The sequence below is a fragment of the Ochotona princeps genome, chromosome 1 (genome assembly GCF_030435755.1).
Source record: "Ochotona princeps isolate mOchPri1 chromosome 1, mOchPri1.hap1, whole genome shotgun sequence".
Lineage (NCBI taxonomy): Eukaryota > Metazoa > Chordata > Mammalia > Lagomorpha > Ochotonidae > Ochotona > Ochotona princeps.
In genome coordinates, this window is record NC_080832.1 from 113340286 (window position 1) to 113355633 (window position 15348).

Sequence of the window (15348 nt, forward strand, 5' to 3'; positions counted from 1 at the left end):
GGGCCTCTTGCCAGTGGGGCTGGCATCCCAGATGGCTGCCAGTTTGTGTCCCAGCTGCTCCACTTCCCATCCAGCTCCTTGCTAATGGCCTGGGAAAGCAGCAGAGGATGGCCCCAGTCCCTGGGACCCTGCACCCATGTGGGAGACCCAGAAGAAGCTCCAGGCTTGGGATTGCCCCAGCCATTTGGGGAGTGAACCAGCAGATGGAAAATCTTTTTCTCTGTCTCCCCCTCTCTGTGGAGTTACTCTCCCAATAATTAATTAATTAATTAAAAAGTGGTTAGGAGCTGGTGTTGTGGCACAATGGAATAAGCCACTAACTGTAACGCTGACATCCCACATAAACACTGATCTGAGTTCCGACTGTTTGGGTTCCAATTCAGCTCCCTGCTAATATTTCCAGGAAGGCAGTGAAAGATGAAAACGGGGGGGGGGTGGCAGAGAGAGGGCAATGGAGTTCCTACTGGGTCTAGGGTTTGGGTTGCACAAGACAGGAAGAGCTAGGAGGAGGAGGGATGTACAGCATTCAGAGTGTATTTGATACCACCCAGCAGTAGGCCCTGTGTTAACATGGTAAAGCATTGGGGGCCTGGTGCAATGACTCAATGGCTAAATCCCCACCTTGCAAGCTCCAGCATCCCATAAGGGCACTGGTTCGTATCCCAGCTACTCCATTTCAGATTCAGCTCCCTGATTATGACCTGGCAAAGCAAGAGAGGACAGCCCAAACCCTTGGGATCCTGTACTCACGTGGGAGACCCAGAAGCTCCTGGCTCCTGGCTTCAGATCAGCTCAGCTCTGGTGCTGTGACCATTTACAGAGTAAACCAGAGGATGGAAGATATTTCTCTCTGCTCTTTCCAATAAAAATAAATAAATAAATAAGGCAAATCTTCTATATATATTTCACCATTCGTTTTGTTCGTTTGGTTCCCAGGCTGAATCAGCTCAGCTGACATTGCTCAGGTTAGGAAACCAGCACCTTGCAGTAAAAGGCGCCCGGCTTGGGAGAGAGAGGAGAGACGGGCAGGCAGACAGACACGGCTGAGGAGCCCGGGAGGTACAACAGAAAGCCAGTGCTAGGTGTGAAGAGCGGGTAGGCGCTGCGGTGAAGTTCAAATACATCTTCTACCCAAGACAAGCAATATCTACATGCAAATGTATTCGTTTATGCAAAAAGAGCAGCGGCCTCAGAGGAGAGTTACGAAGTCTCGAGCTTGTGTAGTCGTTGTAAAGAGAAGCTGCCCCTCGGGTACTGCACGTCGGCCTGTCCCTGCGAGCGCGGCCACTACCTGCAGGCGGAGGAAGAGCGGGGTGCGGGGGAAGCCAGCTCAGGGCCAGAGCCGGGCGAACAGCGCCCCCTGGCGAACGGCGAGGCGAAGGGCGGGGCGCATGCCCACTCCGCCGCGCGCCCTGCCCCTCGGGAAGGCGGAGAGCCGTGGTGCGCAAGCGCCCTCCGCCTTCGCCGATTCCGTCCCCGGGGGGCGGGGACACGCGGGGCCCAAGATGGCCGCCAGCCGCTACCGGCGATTTCTTAAGCTGTGTGAGGAATGGCCGGTGGACGAGACCAAACGGGGCCGGGACTTGGGCGCTTACCTGCGGCAGCGGGTAGCACAGGCCTTTCGGGAGGGAGAAAATACGCAGGTGACCGGCGTGGGGGACGGCTGGGCGAGGCGGGGTGGCGGGGCAGGACAGGCAGGGCGGGCGGGGCCTGCGCGGCCTTCCCTCCGGGCGCGGGGACCCCGTCGGTGCGTGGAGGGCTGTGGAGGGCGCCGGTCGTCCCTGCAACGCCAAGTGCCCCGGGGCCGCCCAGCCTCAGGTCTCCGAGTCCCAGGGTGGGCGGGGCCTGCGCCTCCATGTTTTAGAAAGTTCTGCAGGCCATGGAAGACACTAGGAGGGTTGCGGCTCACAACTTGACCTGTTGCAGATGAGAACCGCCTCAAGCTTGTGGCCCCCGGGCTCGGCCCGACGGCATCACCTCCCCGTGTTGGGTTGTGACCCTCGCCCAGCGTTCTTCCTAGGCTCCTGGACCCCGTACCCCAGGTTGGGATCAGACACTCGGGCTGCTGTGTGTAACAGGACTGCAGGCTTGCTGTCACCTGGGATGCAGTGACCAGTCCAGCACGTGCTTACTGAGCCCCCTGCGGCTCGCCAGGGCCTCGGGTTGGTGCGCAGGCGGCAGTGGTTGGGACCCATGAGGTCCTGCCACGGAATGTGACGCCATTCAGGACACACCATCAACAAGAAGGTGCACCTGTGACAGTTCACATCAGTACCATAACACGTAAAAATAAGAGAGGCTAGCAGAGTCGAGGAAGTGGATTGCGGAGACCCAAGGGGAGCGGGTGACACACAGTGTGCGCTTGCCCACAGGGGCCGTGCTGCAGGTGCTGCCCAGGTCCTGAGGCCAGGAGCCAGTTAGCATGGTATAGAGTGGTGAGTTAGGGTGAAATCAGAGGAGGGCCTGAGCTAGGCATGGCAGGCCAGGCCTACAAGGCTCTGGGTAGGGCATGGTTGGTTTTTTTTTTTAAGATTTAGTAATTTTTATTGGAAAGGCAAGTGTATATAGAGAAGGAGAGACTGATCCTCCATCCACTGGTTCACTTACCAAATGGCTGTAGCTGCCAGAGCTGAGCTGATCCAAAGCCAGGAGCCTCCCATGTGGGTTTAAGAGTCCAAGGACTTGGGCCGTTCTCTACTGCTTTCCAGGCCACAAAAAGCTGAATGGGAAGTGGAGCAGTCGGGACACAAACCAGTGCTTATGTGGGGTGCCAGTGCTTGCTGGTAAAACCTACTGAGCTACCGCACTGGCCCCAGGAGGTGAAATTTTTTTTTTTTTTAAGATTTATTCTTATTGGGAAGGCAGATATATAGATATATAGAGAGAGAGACAGAAAGGTCTTCCATCCAGCTGGTTTAACCCAACTGGCCACAATGACCGGAACCAGTCTGATTCAAAGCCAGGAGCTTCTTCCAGGTCTCCCATGCGGGTGCAGGGTCTCTAGGCTTTGGGCCATCTTTGACTGCTTTCCCAGGTCACAAACAGGGAGCTGGATGGGAAGTGCAGCAGCCAGGACATGAACCAGCACCCATATTGGATCCCTCATGCAAGGTGAAGATTTAGTCACTAAGATACCCCACCCGGCTCCAGGAGGTGTATCTTACAAAGCTGGTGAGAAGTCAATTGGGGGGGACCATTTAGGGAATTGGTGTGACCTAGTTTACTTTTCCTGAAAGATATCTCTTGGCCCTGGCATAATAACCTAATGACTAAATCCTTGCCTTGCATGTGCCAGGATCCCATTTGGGTGCCATTTTGTGTCCCAGCTGCTCCACTTCCCATCCAGCTCCCTGCTTGTGGCCTGGGAGAGCAGTCGAGGACGGCCCAAAGCCTTGGGACCGTGTACCCGCATGGGAGACCCGGAAGAAGCTCCGGGTTTTGGATTGGTTCAGCTCTGGCCTTTGCTGCCTTTTGAGGAATGAACCAGCAGATGGAAGGTCTGAATCTCCTTTCTTTGTGTATCTGCCTTTCCAATAAGAATAAATAAATCTTCAAAAAAAAGATACCTCTTGTCATTTGTGGTCAGTGAGTTACAGATGACTAGAACATAAGCTGGAGGCTGGAGAGAAGCAGCAGTGAGCCCTGGGCTAGAGGTGCTGAAGGCTGGATGAGGCTGACAGCGAGGGGTAGAGTGGGCAGGCTGAGCCCGTAGGACTTGCTGATACACTGTGGACGGAGAGATGGAACGGGCCCCAGAATAGCACCAAGGTGAGGCTTTCAGCTGAGCAGCTACTTGTAAAATGGCTCTGTTCTGGCTGCTGAAAGGGACTGCCATTGTGTGGGATGAACTACTTGATTTAATGTGAGAAAACACGTGGACTCGGCACCCACGTGGAAATGTCACGTAGGGACTAGGCTCTTTGAGTCTAGGCCCCGGGCAAGGGGTCAGCCTGGAGACAGGGCCTTTGGGAAACCTAATCTAGACCTGTCAAAGCAGGAACAGGTGCTTATGGCGGCTTGGTCCAGCAGGGAGTCTGGCTGGTGCCCCTGGTGGAGCAAGAGTGCCCCCATGGCATCGTTATGATCTGACTGCTGATGGGGTGGCAGTGCAAGTGGAGCGTCTGGCCCGGGACTTCTGGGACAAGGCAGATCCTGCACTCCACTCAGGTTCCCCACTCTGTTCCTGGGGGCCTCCACTGGTATAACATGTGAAGATCTGGAGGGACCCTTGGAGTCCTGTCCTCAAGCCCCATAGGCCTGGAAGGCTGGTACTTACTGTTTTCACACAGCTTCCAGAGAATAGAGATGATGCCATTTTTATATTTCTCCTCACCTCCCTCCCTCACTCTCCCCCTAGCTCTCGCACATAGAAGACGCTCGGTAGACGTCTGAATGAAGAGCTAAGTAGATGGTTGGTTATGGCTCATGAGTCACAGTCATTTGGACAGAGTTGCAGATGTAGCAGAACTCGGTGGAGAGAAGTAGTGGAGAGTGAGGAGGGGCTGTTTCAGTACTCAGAGCGTGAGACATAGCTTGAGAGCTCCGAGTCGGGAAACTGTGGCATCTAGAGGAGGACCACTGTTCCCGTCACCTAGCAGCTCACAGGTAGGAAGCCAGGAGCTGGATGCTTAGGCAGATAGGAAGTAACAGTGCCCCCCACTCGGTGGTTAGGGCCAGAGCAGTCAGCAGGGTAGGGCAGCAGGAGGGGAGATAGCTCCTGACAGAGCCACTCCCGTGGTCTGAGTGGCAACTGCAGGTGCATGCAGGTTTCAGCTAGGGGATGTCTTCAGGCTGACCCCATCCCTCTCCCTATGTGTGTCCCAGCAGGAGCCAGGGGACTGCCTCTACAGGGTGGGCTCTGGGACTGGTCCACGTGTGTCCACTCAGGTCTGGGCTGGCGCACAGCTGAGCCTGAGCTGAAGCACCAGGGAGAGAAGTGTCTGCACTGGCCAGGGTTGCGCTTCCCTGCTTGCCACTGCTGCTCTGACAACACCCTGTGACCACTCCGCAGGCGGCCCATGCTGATGGCTGCGTCGCTGCGTCACGATGCCAGCAGGCGCATCCCTCAAGACCACTGCCATCAAGGTCCCACATCCTCACAGCACCTGAGAATGCACCTGGGCTTAGTCAATCTCTGCGGTAGGTCTAGGGAGCAGCACCTTGAGTCACTCCCTCCAACAGGATAGAGACTTTGAGAACAAAAGGTGGTTCCACTGGCAGCAGGGGCGGGGCTGAGACCTGTCCTGCCAACTGGCATGGCGCTCCGCCTTGGTGACGCTGCTAGCTGCCAGAAAGAAGGCTAGGTCTGGGGCTGGGGATGGTTTGTTCTTGCAGCCCTCTTGTCCCCACAGAGGAGAGGGACCAGCAGTGGGCTTGCTAGCTTCCTGCATCTCACTGTTACCCTGGAAGATGCATAGAGCGTGGTGTGTTGAAGATCTGCAGCTAAGCAGAGGGGTCATTCCCAGGCCCATTGTACAGATGGGGAGCAAGCAGATGAAATGGCTCACTTGGGGTTCCTGGCCATGAGAGACTGTTCTGGCTCTTGTCTGGCCTCACCCCCCGGTACACTGTCACTGCTCTCTGGAGTGGTATATCGCCTCTGTTCCTGCACCTCAGGCCTGTCTCTTGTGCCCTGCACAGTCCTTTAGGACCGTGGGTAGTTGGGTCAGGGCATTAGGCATTGCCCAGTGTTAACACACCTGCTTTTCTGTGAACCTCCACCACCTCCCTCAGGGTGGGAAGGGACAGGGTCCTCTCAGTGGGACACAAAAGCCGTTAATAATTCATACCCCAAACCTGAGGACAAAGCCACTGCCTGTGTTTACTCCACCGGCTGGGGAGTCTTGGGGCTCCCCACCCTACTAGGGGGAGGGCCTGGTGGGAAGCTGGAACACAGGGAACACCCCTTGCACCCCGTGCCTGGTGTGTGCTTTCTTAAGATCCTGTTGATGGTTTTGAATGCCATTTTGTCAAGAGAACGTGCGTTCCCTGCAGTGCTGAGGGCTTCACAAAAGTCACAGTGTGGGGGAAGGTGGCAAACAGCTAGGATTGTTGATTAACTACAGGGATGGAAACAAGTTCTGACTTCATTAGGCGCCTAAGTGGTTTCTGGAAGATCCTGCCTGTGCACAGCACCCGTTTACCCAGTGCAGGGGCTGCCGCTGCTGGCCCACAGACTGCCGTACTGCATCGTGTCCAGGTTTAATGCAGGCCCTGGCTGGAGGTCTTGGGTTTCTCCTGGCAGGGGTTTTAGGTCGCCACCTGGTTGAGGCTGGCCTCTGGCTTTCTTCTAGAGCAGAGAGTCAGTCGCCACCACCATACCTGATGGGGGCCATCCTGGTGGAGCTATTGCAACATTGCTCAGTGTTCCCCACCCCCATCCTCCAATATGTGAGCCCCCTGAAGTCAGATTTGTGAGGAGTGGCCTAAGGAGAGATGATGTGTTTTTAGGTATAATCTCAAACCCACTGCAAAACAGGTGTTGGGAGGAGAGTTGGCTCTCTTAAGAACAAGTTCAAACACCTCCATCTTTTTTTCTCTTCCAGTTCTGGGTGGGGTGATATTTGGACAGGGCGCTGCGTTGATCTCAGTAGGTTTAAAAGAATCAAGTGCTGCCCTGACAAGATCCATTGCAGGCTGCTTCCCTTGGGGCATCCCTATATTCCAAGGGCTTTAGGGCCTGGACAGCTGGCAGGCCATTATAGGGGTCCATCGTGGCCTCACCACCCCAGGAGCAGACCTGACCTCAGGAGGGTGTGTGGTTTGCTAGCTATGAGTGGTTGTTAGGAGAGTCCGGAGCGCTGTACTACTGCATCCAGGACCCTCGTGGGTGGAGTTCGCCCTGGCCCTTAAAGCCTTCCCAGGTTTTTGCTTGAGGAGCACCTTCATCGCTGTGCCTTTTGTGTGTTTTCCTCACACCTCTGGTCCAAGTCCAGCCCTGAAGTTAGGGACTGCAGCTCTGTGTGGGCCCCGCCCAGCGTCTGGCTCCTACCTTGCACCTGTACCTGCAGGGGCCTGGTGTTGCGAGTCTACTCTGTGCTGCCCCAGGCATGGCTGGCGGAGTCCTTCTCGGCCTGATAGTCAGCTCCTCCTGCGCCGTGGCAGGGTCTTCCTCGTGCACCCCCACAGCTCCCAGCAGAGCACTGTCCGCATAGGTGCTTGGGAAATACCTGCTCAATTGAATTGAGGGGGAGTAGGCGCCTATAACAGAGTGAACTCATTTCCAAAGTTCATTACCAAGTCATGAAAACCTCCTTTCCTAGATCCTTCTGGACCATATCCAGCTCTCCCTTAATTAGCAGAGCAATTTGCGACACCCTTTCCCAGAAGTGCTTATGCGTCCCTTTGTATGACGAGAACAGAGGCCGCTGAGCCGATTGCTGTAGCCACCCAAAATTCAATTTTGAAAATCGAAATCAGTGCCTGTGGCACTGCTGTAGATTTGCGTGTATAAAAGTTTAATATGGTAAAGAGAAATTTACTGACGACTGAGCAGGGGAAATGCAAAAGGAGCAAGAATAGAGCCATAAAGGACGTTTTGTCAGTCACACATCTATTTTACTCACATTTAGGGAGCGGTACTGAATTTTTCATAGTGTCCCCACTGCTGCCTTTCTCAGAGGCAGCACTGCTATTAGTCCTCAAATGTCCGTAATCTCATTAGGTGTGGGTGCAAAATCGGGTACTTTAAAGCTTATGCATAAGAAATTTTCTAAAAAATGCATAGTGTATTTTACCAGGAAAACTGTATATTTCACGTCTCAGGAATGTTTGTACTGGAGTCCAAGAGGGAAGTGTGAGAAGGAGGTGTTTGGTCTAGGCTTCTGGAATTAGCAGTGTCCATGGATGGCCTTCTGCGTGGTGAACAAGCTCCGTGTTCATTGCTGAGCCGGGGTGAGGTGTGCCTGGGAGCCCAGCCCTGGCTGTTTGTCTTCCTCTCCCTCTCTCCTTGCACAGTGAGAACCTAGCTGGAAATTGACTCATCTTAACCCCTCTCTCACCTCTGAGCTGCAGCCCCAGAAGCCCTTCTGACCGCAGGGGGCAGGTGGCTGGCTTGGCTGTGCTTGTGGCTCTCAGGTGTCACATCAGCCCCCGGAAGGCTGTGTTGAGGGGTGTGGTAGAGGTAGAGGAAGGCACACAGCAAACAGCAGGCTCTCCAAGATGGGGGAAGAGTCCTCGTTATCCCAGGGCTATGATGAGAGGCCAATGACAGTTTGCTGGGGCCTCCTCACATCAGGGGAGTTGGAGAGGCAGGACGGGCACCTGGGTTTGCAGGGCAGACTTACTGAGGACACAGAGGTGGGGAGTTGGGGCTTGAACTCATTTCCTGCGAGCCTGGTTGGGAAGGTGGCTTGATGGAGAGCAGGGCGGGAGGAGGACAGATCCAGGTGGAGGCCAGCCAGGTGCAGTGTGTGTCTGCAAACCAGTGACCTGACCCTTGAGAGTGTGGTGGCCACCACGAGCTGGCAGGTCCCCAGGGAAGCCCTGTCCACAGGGGCCATCCTCCATGTCTCTGCTTGCCATGGGCTGCCTGCGCCACCAGCTGCAGCCTCCTGGTTCCAGCAACTGTCTGCCAGCAGTTCTCCCAGCTCCACAGCAGAGTCAGCCTCCCTCCACCCACACCATCTCATTCCACACCATCCTCCTCACCTCTACCTCTCTTGGGTCTTTTTTTTTTTTTTTTTTTAAGATTTATTCTTATTTGAAAGGCAGATTGACAGATCTTCCAGTGTGCTGGTTCACTTCCCAAATGGCTGCAACAGCCACAGTCAGGCCGGTCCTAAGGCAGGAACCTGGAACTTCTTTTGAGTCTCCCACGTGAATGTAGGGGCCCAAGCACTTTGGCCATCTTTTACTGCTTTCCCAAGCTTATTAGCAGGAAGCTGGATCAGAAGTAGAGCAGCTGGAACTCAAACCAACACCCACTCCACCTGGCACTTCAGGTAGAGGTTTAAAATCCTAGGCCATGCCACCAGCCCTCACAACACCAGCCCTCACACCACCTTTCTCAAAATGATTTTTAAATGTGAAAGAGTTACAGAGATAGAGACCTTCCATCCACTGATTCTCTTGCCAGTGCTGGGCCAGGCTGAAGCCAGGAACCTGAAGCTTTTTCCAGGTCTCCCACATAGGTGTTAGGGGCCCAGGTACTTGTTCCATCACCCAGTGCTTTCCAAGGCAATTAGCAGGGAGCTAGGTCAGAAGTAGATCAGCTGGGGCACAAACTAGTGCCCCTGTGGGATGCTGACATCACAGAAGATGGCTTTACCCCCTGCCACAAGGCTGGCTGTGTCTCTTAGTTTCAGAGGTAGAGACCTGCATTTAATACAGCTGCGGCTGATAGCTTGTACACAGTGCTCCCGCGTATTTGTTGGTGCTCCAGGTCTGAGATCACGGTCGTCTAGGCCTCCCCTCGGTTAACCTCCAACCACCCTCCCAAGTAGGGGCTTTTTAGAGCAAGGGTAAGTTAGTCCATAGGCTTCAGAAGTGTCCATTCGTGAAAGACAGAGGCCACAGAGTGTCCCCAATTAAAGGACCAGAGGTGTATGCCTTAGGTGCGGTACCCGGTCCTTTTCCTCTGTGCTGACAGTAGAATCAGGATGTGGACTTCGGGTTAGAAATGGAGTCAAGCCCATGCTGGGTGTCCTAAATGCGAACTGTGGGTCATCCTTCAGAAATAGTCCCTGAGATACCGCGGGATGAAGGGAACTGGGTGGGCAATTACAGGGAGGAGGAAGCAGGCGCTTCTCCGGTGGGTGTCAGGGAGATGAGCTGATTTGCCTGACATCCACAGTAAACACAGCTGTCCGAACAGGCGACAGAGGCGGTGTGGTCACCTTGCATGATGGAGACACTCCTCCCTCAGCCTGGTCACCTTTGGGGAAAGAGACACCCCTCCCTCGGCCTTTCCTGGTGATGTTCCCGCCCTGCTCTGTGCCAGCTCTGTTATACTGGCCTGCTGGAGATGGAGTGCTCCAGGTATGGTCCTCCAGAGTGTGCCCTGAGGAGCTGGCCACCTGTTCTGTCCACTCAGCCAACCCCAGCCACCTCCTCACCCCCGGGCATTCCCCCGAGGAGCAGGGGCCAGCTCAGGAACGGGGCATCTCTTCTGCCTGCAGTCACATGGGGACCTTGTCTGATACGCACATGGAGGCAGAAGCAGAGCCGCCTTATTAGAGCGCTTAACTGCTGATTTATTTATGCTCTGCCTTCTTGGAGAGACAATTCCAGTTAGAAAAGAGATCTGTCATTGGAATTCTGGGAGAGAACATGAAAGAAAAAGTTTTGTTCTGCAGAACTTTCAGAATTGTTGGCAGAAAAATCTAAGGCTGGACAAGGAAAAGCAAGGGCAGAGGGGCCACGGGAGGGGAACAGGGGAACATCCAGGCAAGGGAAAGTTCACTTCCCATCTGGCCTTGTGACTCCTTGTAGGGGCGGCCAGAGGCATATTTGTTTCCCCTTCTGTTGGCAGGGTTTCATTTGCCACCCTGGGCTCAAGGTCAAGGTTCTTGTCCTATTTACTTTGCTCACCTTAAACATTGCCTTCCTATTCCCTTTCTTCCCCAATTTCAGCAGCTTCCCAATTACACAGGCAGATGTTCACTTGGTTAGTTTTTTCTTTTCATAAAAAGAAAATTTAAAAATATTCTTCTTGAAGGTGTACCTCCAACATCAGGGGTTTGTCTGCCTGTACCTGCAGCAGGTCCTCGGGCAGACTGTCCAGGCTGTAATGTACCCTGGCCTTGGTCAGCTTCACTCAGGCTGCCCTGTCCCCTGGGAAGGCCATTTCTGCTCCCTGACTCCTGCACATCCGTCAGGAACCAGCTGAGTCTTACTGGTGCCATGACAGCTCGCATCCCTGGGGATGGAGCCCATCAGCCACCTCCCAACACCGGGCCTGACCTGGCCCTGGTTAGGGACGCCCTTCCCACACTTTGTCTCTGTGTCTGCCCCCCCACCCCCGTGGAGCTCAGCAGGTGCTGATGAGGTGGAGCCACTCCGCAGCAAAGGCGATTTCCCGCCACAGGGGGCTGTGGGTCAGCTCTACCCCCATGAGGCCAAGGGGCTTGTGCCGCTTCGAGAGTGGTCCTTCCTGGAGTACAGGCTCAGCGTGGGCGGTAGGACTCCATGGCTCACTCCTTTGGGGTTCCTTGTTTTCCAGATTGCAGAGCCCGAGGCCTGCGATGAGATGTACGAGAGCTTAGCACGGCTCCATTCAAATTACTACAAACACAAGGTGAGTGGGCCTGCTGATGGGGACAGCTGGGAAAAATGAGTGAAACCTGATTATGCCACATTTCCTGAAGAGCTGTGCCTTCCCTGCTTTGCCGTGTAACCAGCAATTTCAACCAGGCCAACAAAGGTGCCTGTGGAGGCTTTGAGGCCAGCTAGACAAAGGCTGTGAAGGCACTGCATAAGAGCCAAGTGCTTTTGTGCTGGTGTGTACTCCTGGGTCTGTGACAGGTGCTGGGGCTCTTGCATTCCCTTCTGTGCAGGTGCACAGGACAGGCTGGACATCCCTGTGGCCAGACCCAGGTTTCTCCCCTGCCCTGAGCTGATCACTGTCCGATGCCATGTCATGTGACTTTCCCCAGGCTTGAAAAGCAAGTTCCTTAACTCCACACCTACACAGCCAGCCCTCCTCAGCCAAAGAGTCTGCATCCGCAGAATCATGTCCCCACAGATAAAAACTATTCAGGAGAAGAATTTCAGATTTTTTTGGTCATTGTTTCCTAAATATGTATAACAACTATTGAATGGCAGGGGTATCAGGTGTTACAATTCAAATGGAGGTGAGGGTATGCATAAGTGATACGCAAATGCTATATGCCAGTTTTATAAGGGATGTGAACAGCCATGCACTTGATGTCCAGAGGGTTCTAAGGGCTCACCACGTGGGTGTCTCTGAGACCCAGAGGGTGGAGCTGCCTGCTCTGGGCCCAGCTGGTTCTTGTGAAGCCAAGTCTGACCTCATGGTGGGGCTGCTGCTCTCCTTGCTGGACTTGGCAGGCTTCTGGGTGCCCAGGGCCACATGTGACTTGCTTGTGTGCTGCAGAGCTGACCTTGCCTCCCTTCCCTCTCTCCCTTTCTGCCCCAGTACCCACGCCCCAGAGAGACCAGCTTCAGCGGCCTGTCCCTGGAAGAGTACAAGCTGATCCTGTCCACAGGTACCGAGAGCACAGCTGCCCTCCCTGTCACTTTGCAAATGAGTTTTGAGTGGCCAGGGGAGTTGTCTAATGAGACAGTGCTGCTCGATGCGGTGGCTCATGGAATTGCCCAAAGGAAATGCTGAAGCTGCAGGGCCCGTGCTGCCAGGCCACGGAATGTGGAGAAGGTCAGAGGCCTCATTTAAAACAGAAAATCCATCTTTAGTGCTTTCAAATTCAAGGCTGGGCAGCAGGGCACAAGGGAATACGTATTTGCCAAATGGAAGTAGTTGAAATCAGGATGGGAGGAAAATAATTTTATTTTTATAGCCCTAAGGGGGCTCTATAAACAATGAGGGTTTTAATTAAAACAAAAAGCCATTCAATAAAGCCTGTATAGGGATATCCGACTGAGACTTATCTGACCCCAGGGACGTAGTCTGTGGATTCTCTAGGTCTGCATGGGAGCCCTGATAGACCCCACCCTGCTAGGCCTGGCCCCTTCTCACTTCCTGGGTTCCATTGTCACCAGAGGGGTTGGGGCGGAGGAGCCAGGCGGGAGAGCGGGCAGGTACTGGAAAATGATTCTTTCCATTGCCAAGGATATTGTATACCAAAATAGACTGGCCTTTCCTGTGAGGGCACAGCCCAGAGCACCTGCCTTCTGGCACTCCGCAAGGCTCTCTCCTCTCCTAGCAGCCCCTGGCAGCTAGGTTCAGGGACTTGACCTTCTAGAAAACTCTGTGCAGATTGAAAACCTGATGTTGTCACCTGCTGTTCTTGTCGGCTGTGACCCTATTTTTATGACAGTGCTCTCTGGAAAGCTGGGATGAAGGTATTTTGGGCAGGCAGAATGGCATTTGTCTGGGTCTGTGTAGCTGTCATGTCGATGCTCAGGGTCATCATGAGGGCCCAGAGGGTCTAAACAAAGTGTGGATTTGAGAGTGGAATGGACACTGATTCTGGGGACCTGCCTCTGCCCCCTTTGGGACCCCTCAGGGAAGCCCGAGTCTATGGGGGACGAGAGGCCAGGGAGACGGGGAGGTGTGGGCCTGCCTGCATCGGCCGTGCTGCAGCTTGTTCCGGCCTTGGGAAATCGGGTTGTAATTTGTGTTGCCAGTAAGCCTCATGTTTTGGTGGCAGGTGTTGGAGATAAGCTTCCCACATTTCCCGTGATAGGGCATGAAAGGACCTGCAGCCCCTGGTAGCACAAGCCTGGGAGACCATGAACCTAAAGGGGCTGTAGTCTGACCCCGGGTGTCCCCTGGATGTGGGGTGAGGGGCAGCACTCATGCAGGCCTCGTGACTTGCAGGCAGACAGGGCTCTCCCAGGGCGGCTGCTGGCCTGGTGGCTAAAGGACAGCACCTGTGCTGATTTAGCCAAGAGCCACTGACAGTGGATGTCGTTAATAAATGATGTCAGTTACCTTTTGCTGGTCAGAATGGCTATTTTTGTTCTCTTGGAGTTTTGCTAGCAGGTGGACATTCATCCCATGAAGGCTAAGCAAATGGCCTGAGAATGTCCATGTGTTAAATGTAGCTAGGAAGCCAGCTGTGGTGGCCCCCAAGCCTAAGGGGGCACTGGAGCCCACTGGTTTTCTGCCGGGGACAGTTTTATTTCCCAGGGGCCCTGGTGCAATATCCAGAGATGATCCTGGTTGTCACAGCAGGTAGCAAGCAGGTGCTTCTGGCCTCAGATGGGTGGAGGTTAAGGGAAGCCTGGGTTGCCTCCTGGGTTGGGTTAGCAGGTGTGCTCACATTATGGACGCATGCTCTGCCCAGCCCCTTGGGCCCACAGATTAACAAAGAAATCTTTTCAGCAGGGGGAAGGGCATGCAAGCCACCCTCCTCATTTCCTTTAACCCTTACAACATTTTTTTCCTGGAGATTTATTTATTTGAAAGGCACAGTTACAGATAGAGGGAGAGACCAAGAAAGAGCTCCCATCCATTAGTTCACTCCAAAAGGCTGCAAGAGCCAGGGCTGGGCCAGGCCAAAACCAAGAGCCAAGATCTTCCTCTGTGCCTCCTGCTTGGGTGCAAGGAGCCCGAGCTCTTTGGCCATCCTCCACTGCCTTCCCAGGCCACAACAGGGAGCTGGATCAGAAATGGTTCAGCTGGGAATGGCACACATATGGGATGCTGGCTTTGCAGTATCAGCCCCAACCCTCACAAATTTGAAAGTTTTTTTGTTTGATTTTTTATCATTTTACAGATGAGCCCGGGGCTCAAATGGTTAATTAAGTTGACCTTGGTCTACCTCAGCTCTATAGCATGTAGGGAGCTTGCACTGTCAGGTAGGTACAGCTCCCAGAGGTTGAGCTGCTGCTTCAGTATCCCATCCCAAACCAGAATACCGGTCCAGCTCCCTGCTAACACAGCTAGAAGGTCACAGATGGTGGCTCAAGGATTTGGGCTCCTGCCACCCAATATGGAAGATGAAGGGGGAACTCAGGGCGCTGGGGCGTGAACCAGGGGATGGGAGAGTACTTCTCTCACCTCCATTGCTCTGCCTTTCAAGTAGGTGAAAATAGATGTTTTCAAAAAGAAAATAATTTCTCAGTTCCACCACTCCCTAGCTGTGCCAGCTGAACGAGTGAAAAACCCTCCTCCTGCTGGTTCCACATCCAGAAACCAGGCAGTGAGCCGTATGTGGAGTGAAGCAGGCGGGCTGTGGGTGGCATGCTCCGCACCACTGCATACTTTCTTCATACTGTGGTGCAAAGGCACCGAGGTGCACCCCACTACTAGCTGCCCATGTATATGCAGTCCAGGCCCAGACTCCAGCCCACCTCCATGTTGTCTTTTGCAGATACCTTGGAAGAGTTTAAGGAAATGAACAAAGGCATGTGGAAGAAACTGCAGGAGAAGTTTGCCTCCCAGAGTCCCGAGGAGAAGCATAAGGCCTGGGCGCGGGCCTTATCCCGCCCACCAACCTAGTGTGCAGTCCCTTCCGTTGCCCTTGTCAATAAAGCCATTAACCTCCCAGCCTGGGAGCCACGTCTGGCCTCGGTGGAACGGAAGTCCATGCTCTACAAAGTTTCTACCCAGGAGAAGTGGCGAGTGAGCTGTCAGCTGTGACTGGCAGGGGAGAGAGGTCTTCAGGGAGGGGCCATGGGGCCATGGGAAGGTTACAGGGCCTCGTGCCAAGACACTTCCTGCATAGCCTGGAGTGGGGGGGCTCCTTGTTGTTGTGGGAGGCC

General features: G+C 54.2%; 1 protein-coding gene across 1 annotated transcript; it reads left to right on the forward strand.

Moving 5' to 3' along the window:
* Nucleotides 1-1466: 1466 nt before the first annotated feature.
* On the forward strand, nt 1467-15151 carry LOC101516846 (ubiquinol-cytochrome-c reductase complex assembly factor 2). Its single transcript, XM_004590277.3, has 4 exons — nt 1467-1643; nt 11162-11236; nt 12098-12167; nt 14958-15151. Exons 1-4 carry the CDS (start codon nt 1506-1508, stop codon nt 15083-15085), a joined length of 411 nt encoding a protein of 136 aa, XP_004590334.1. The 5' UTR covers nt 1467-1505; the 3' UTR covers nt 15086-15151.
* Nucleotides 15152-15348: the final 197 nt, after the last annotated feature.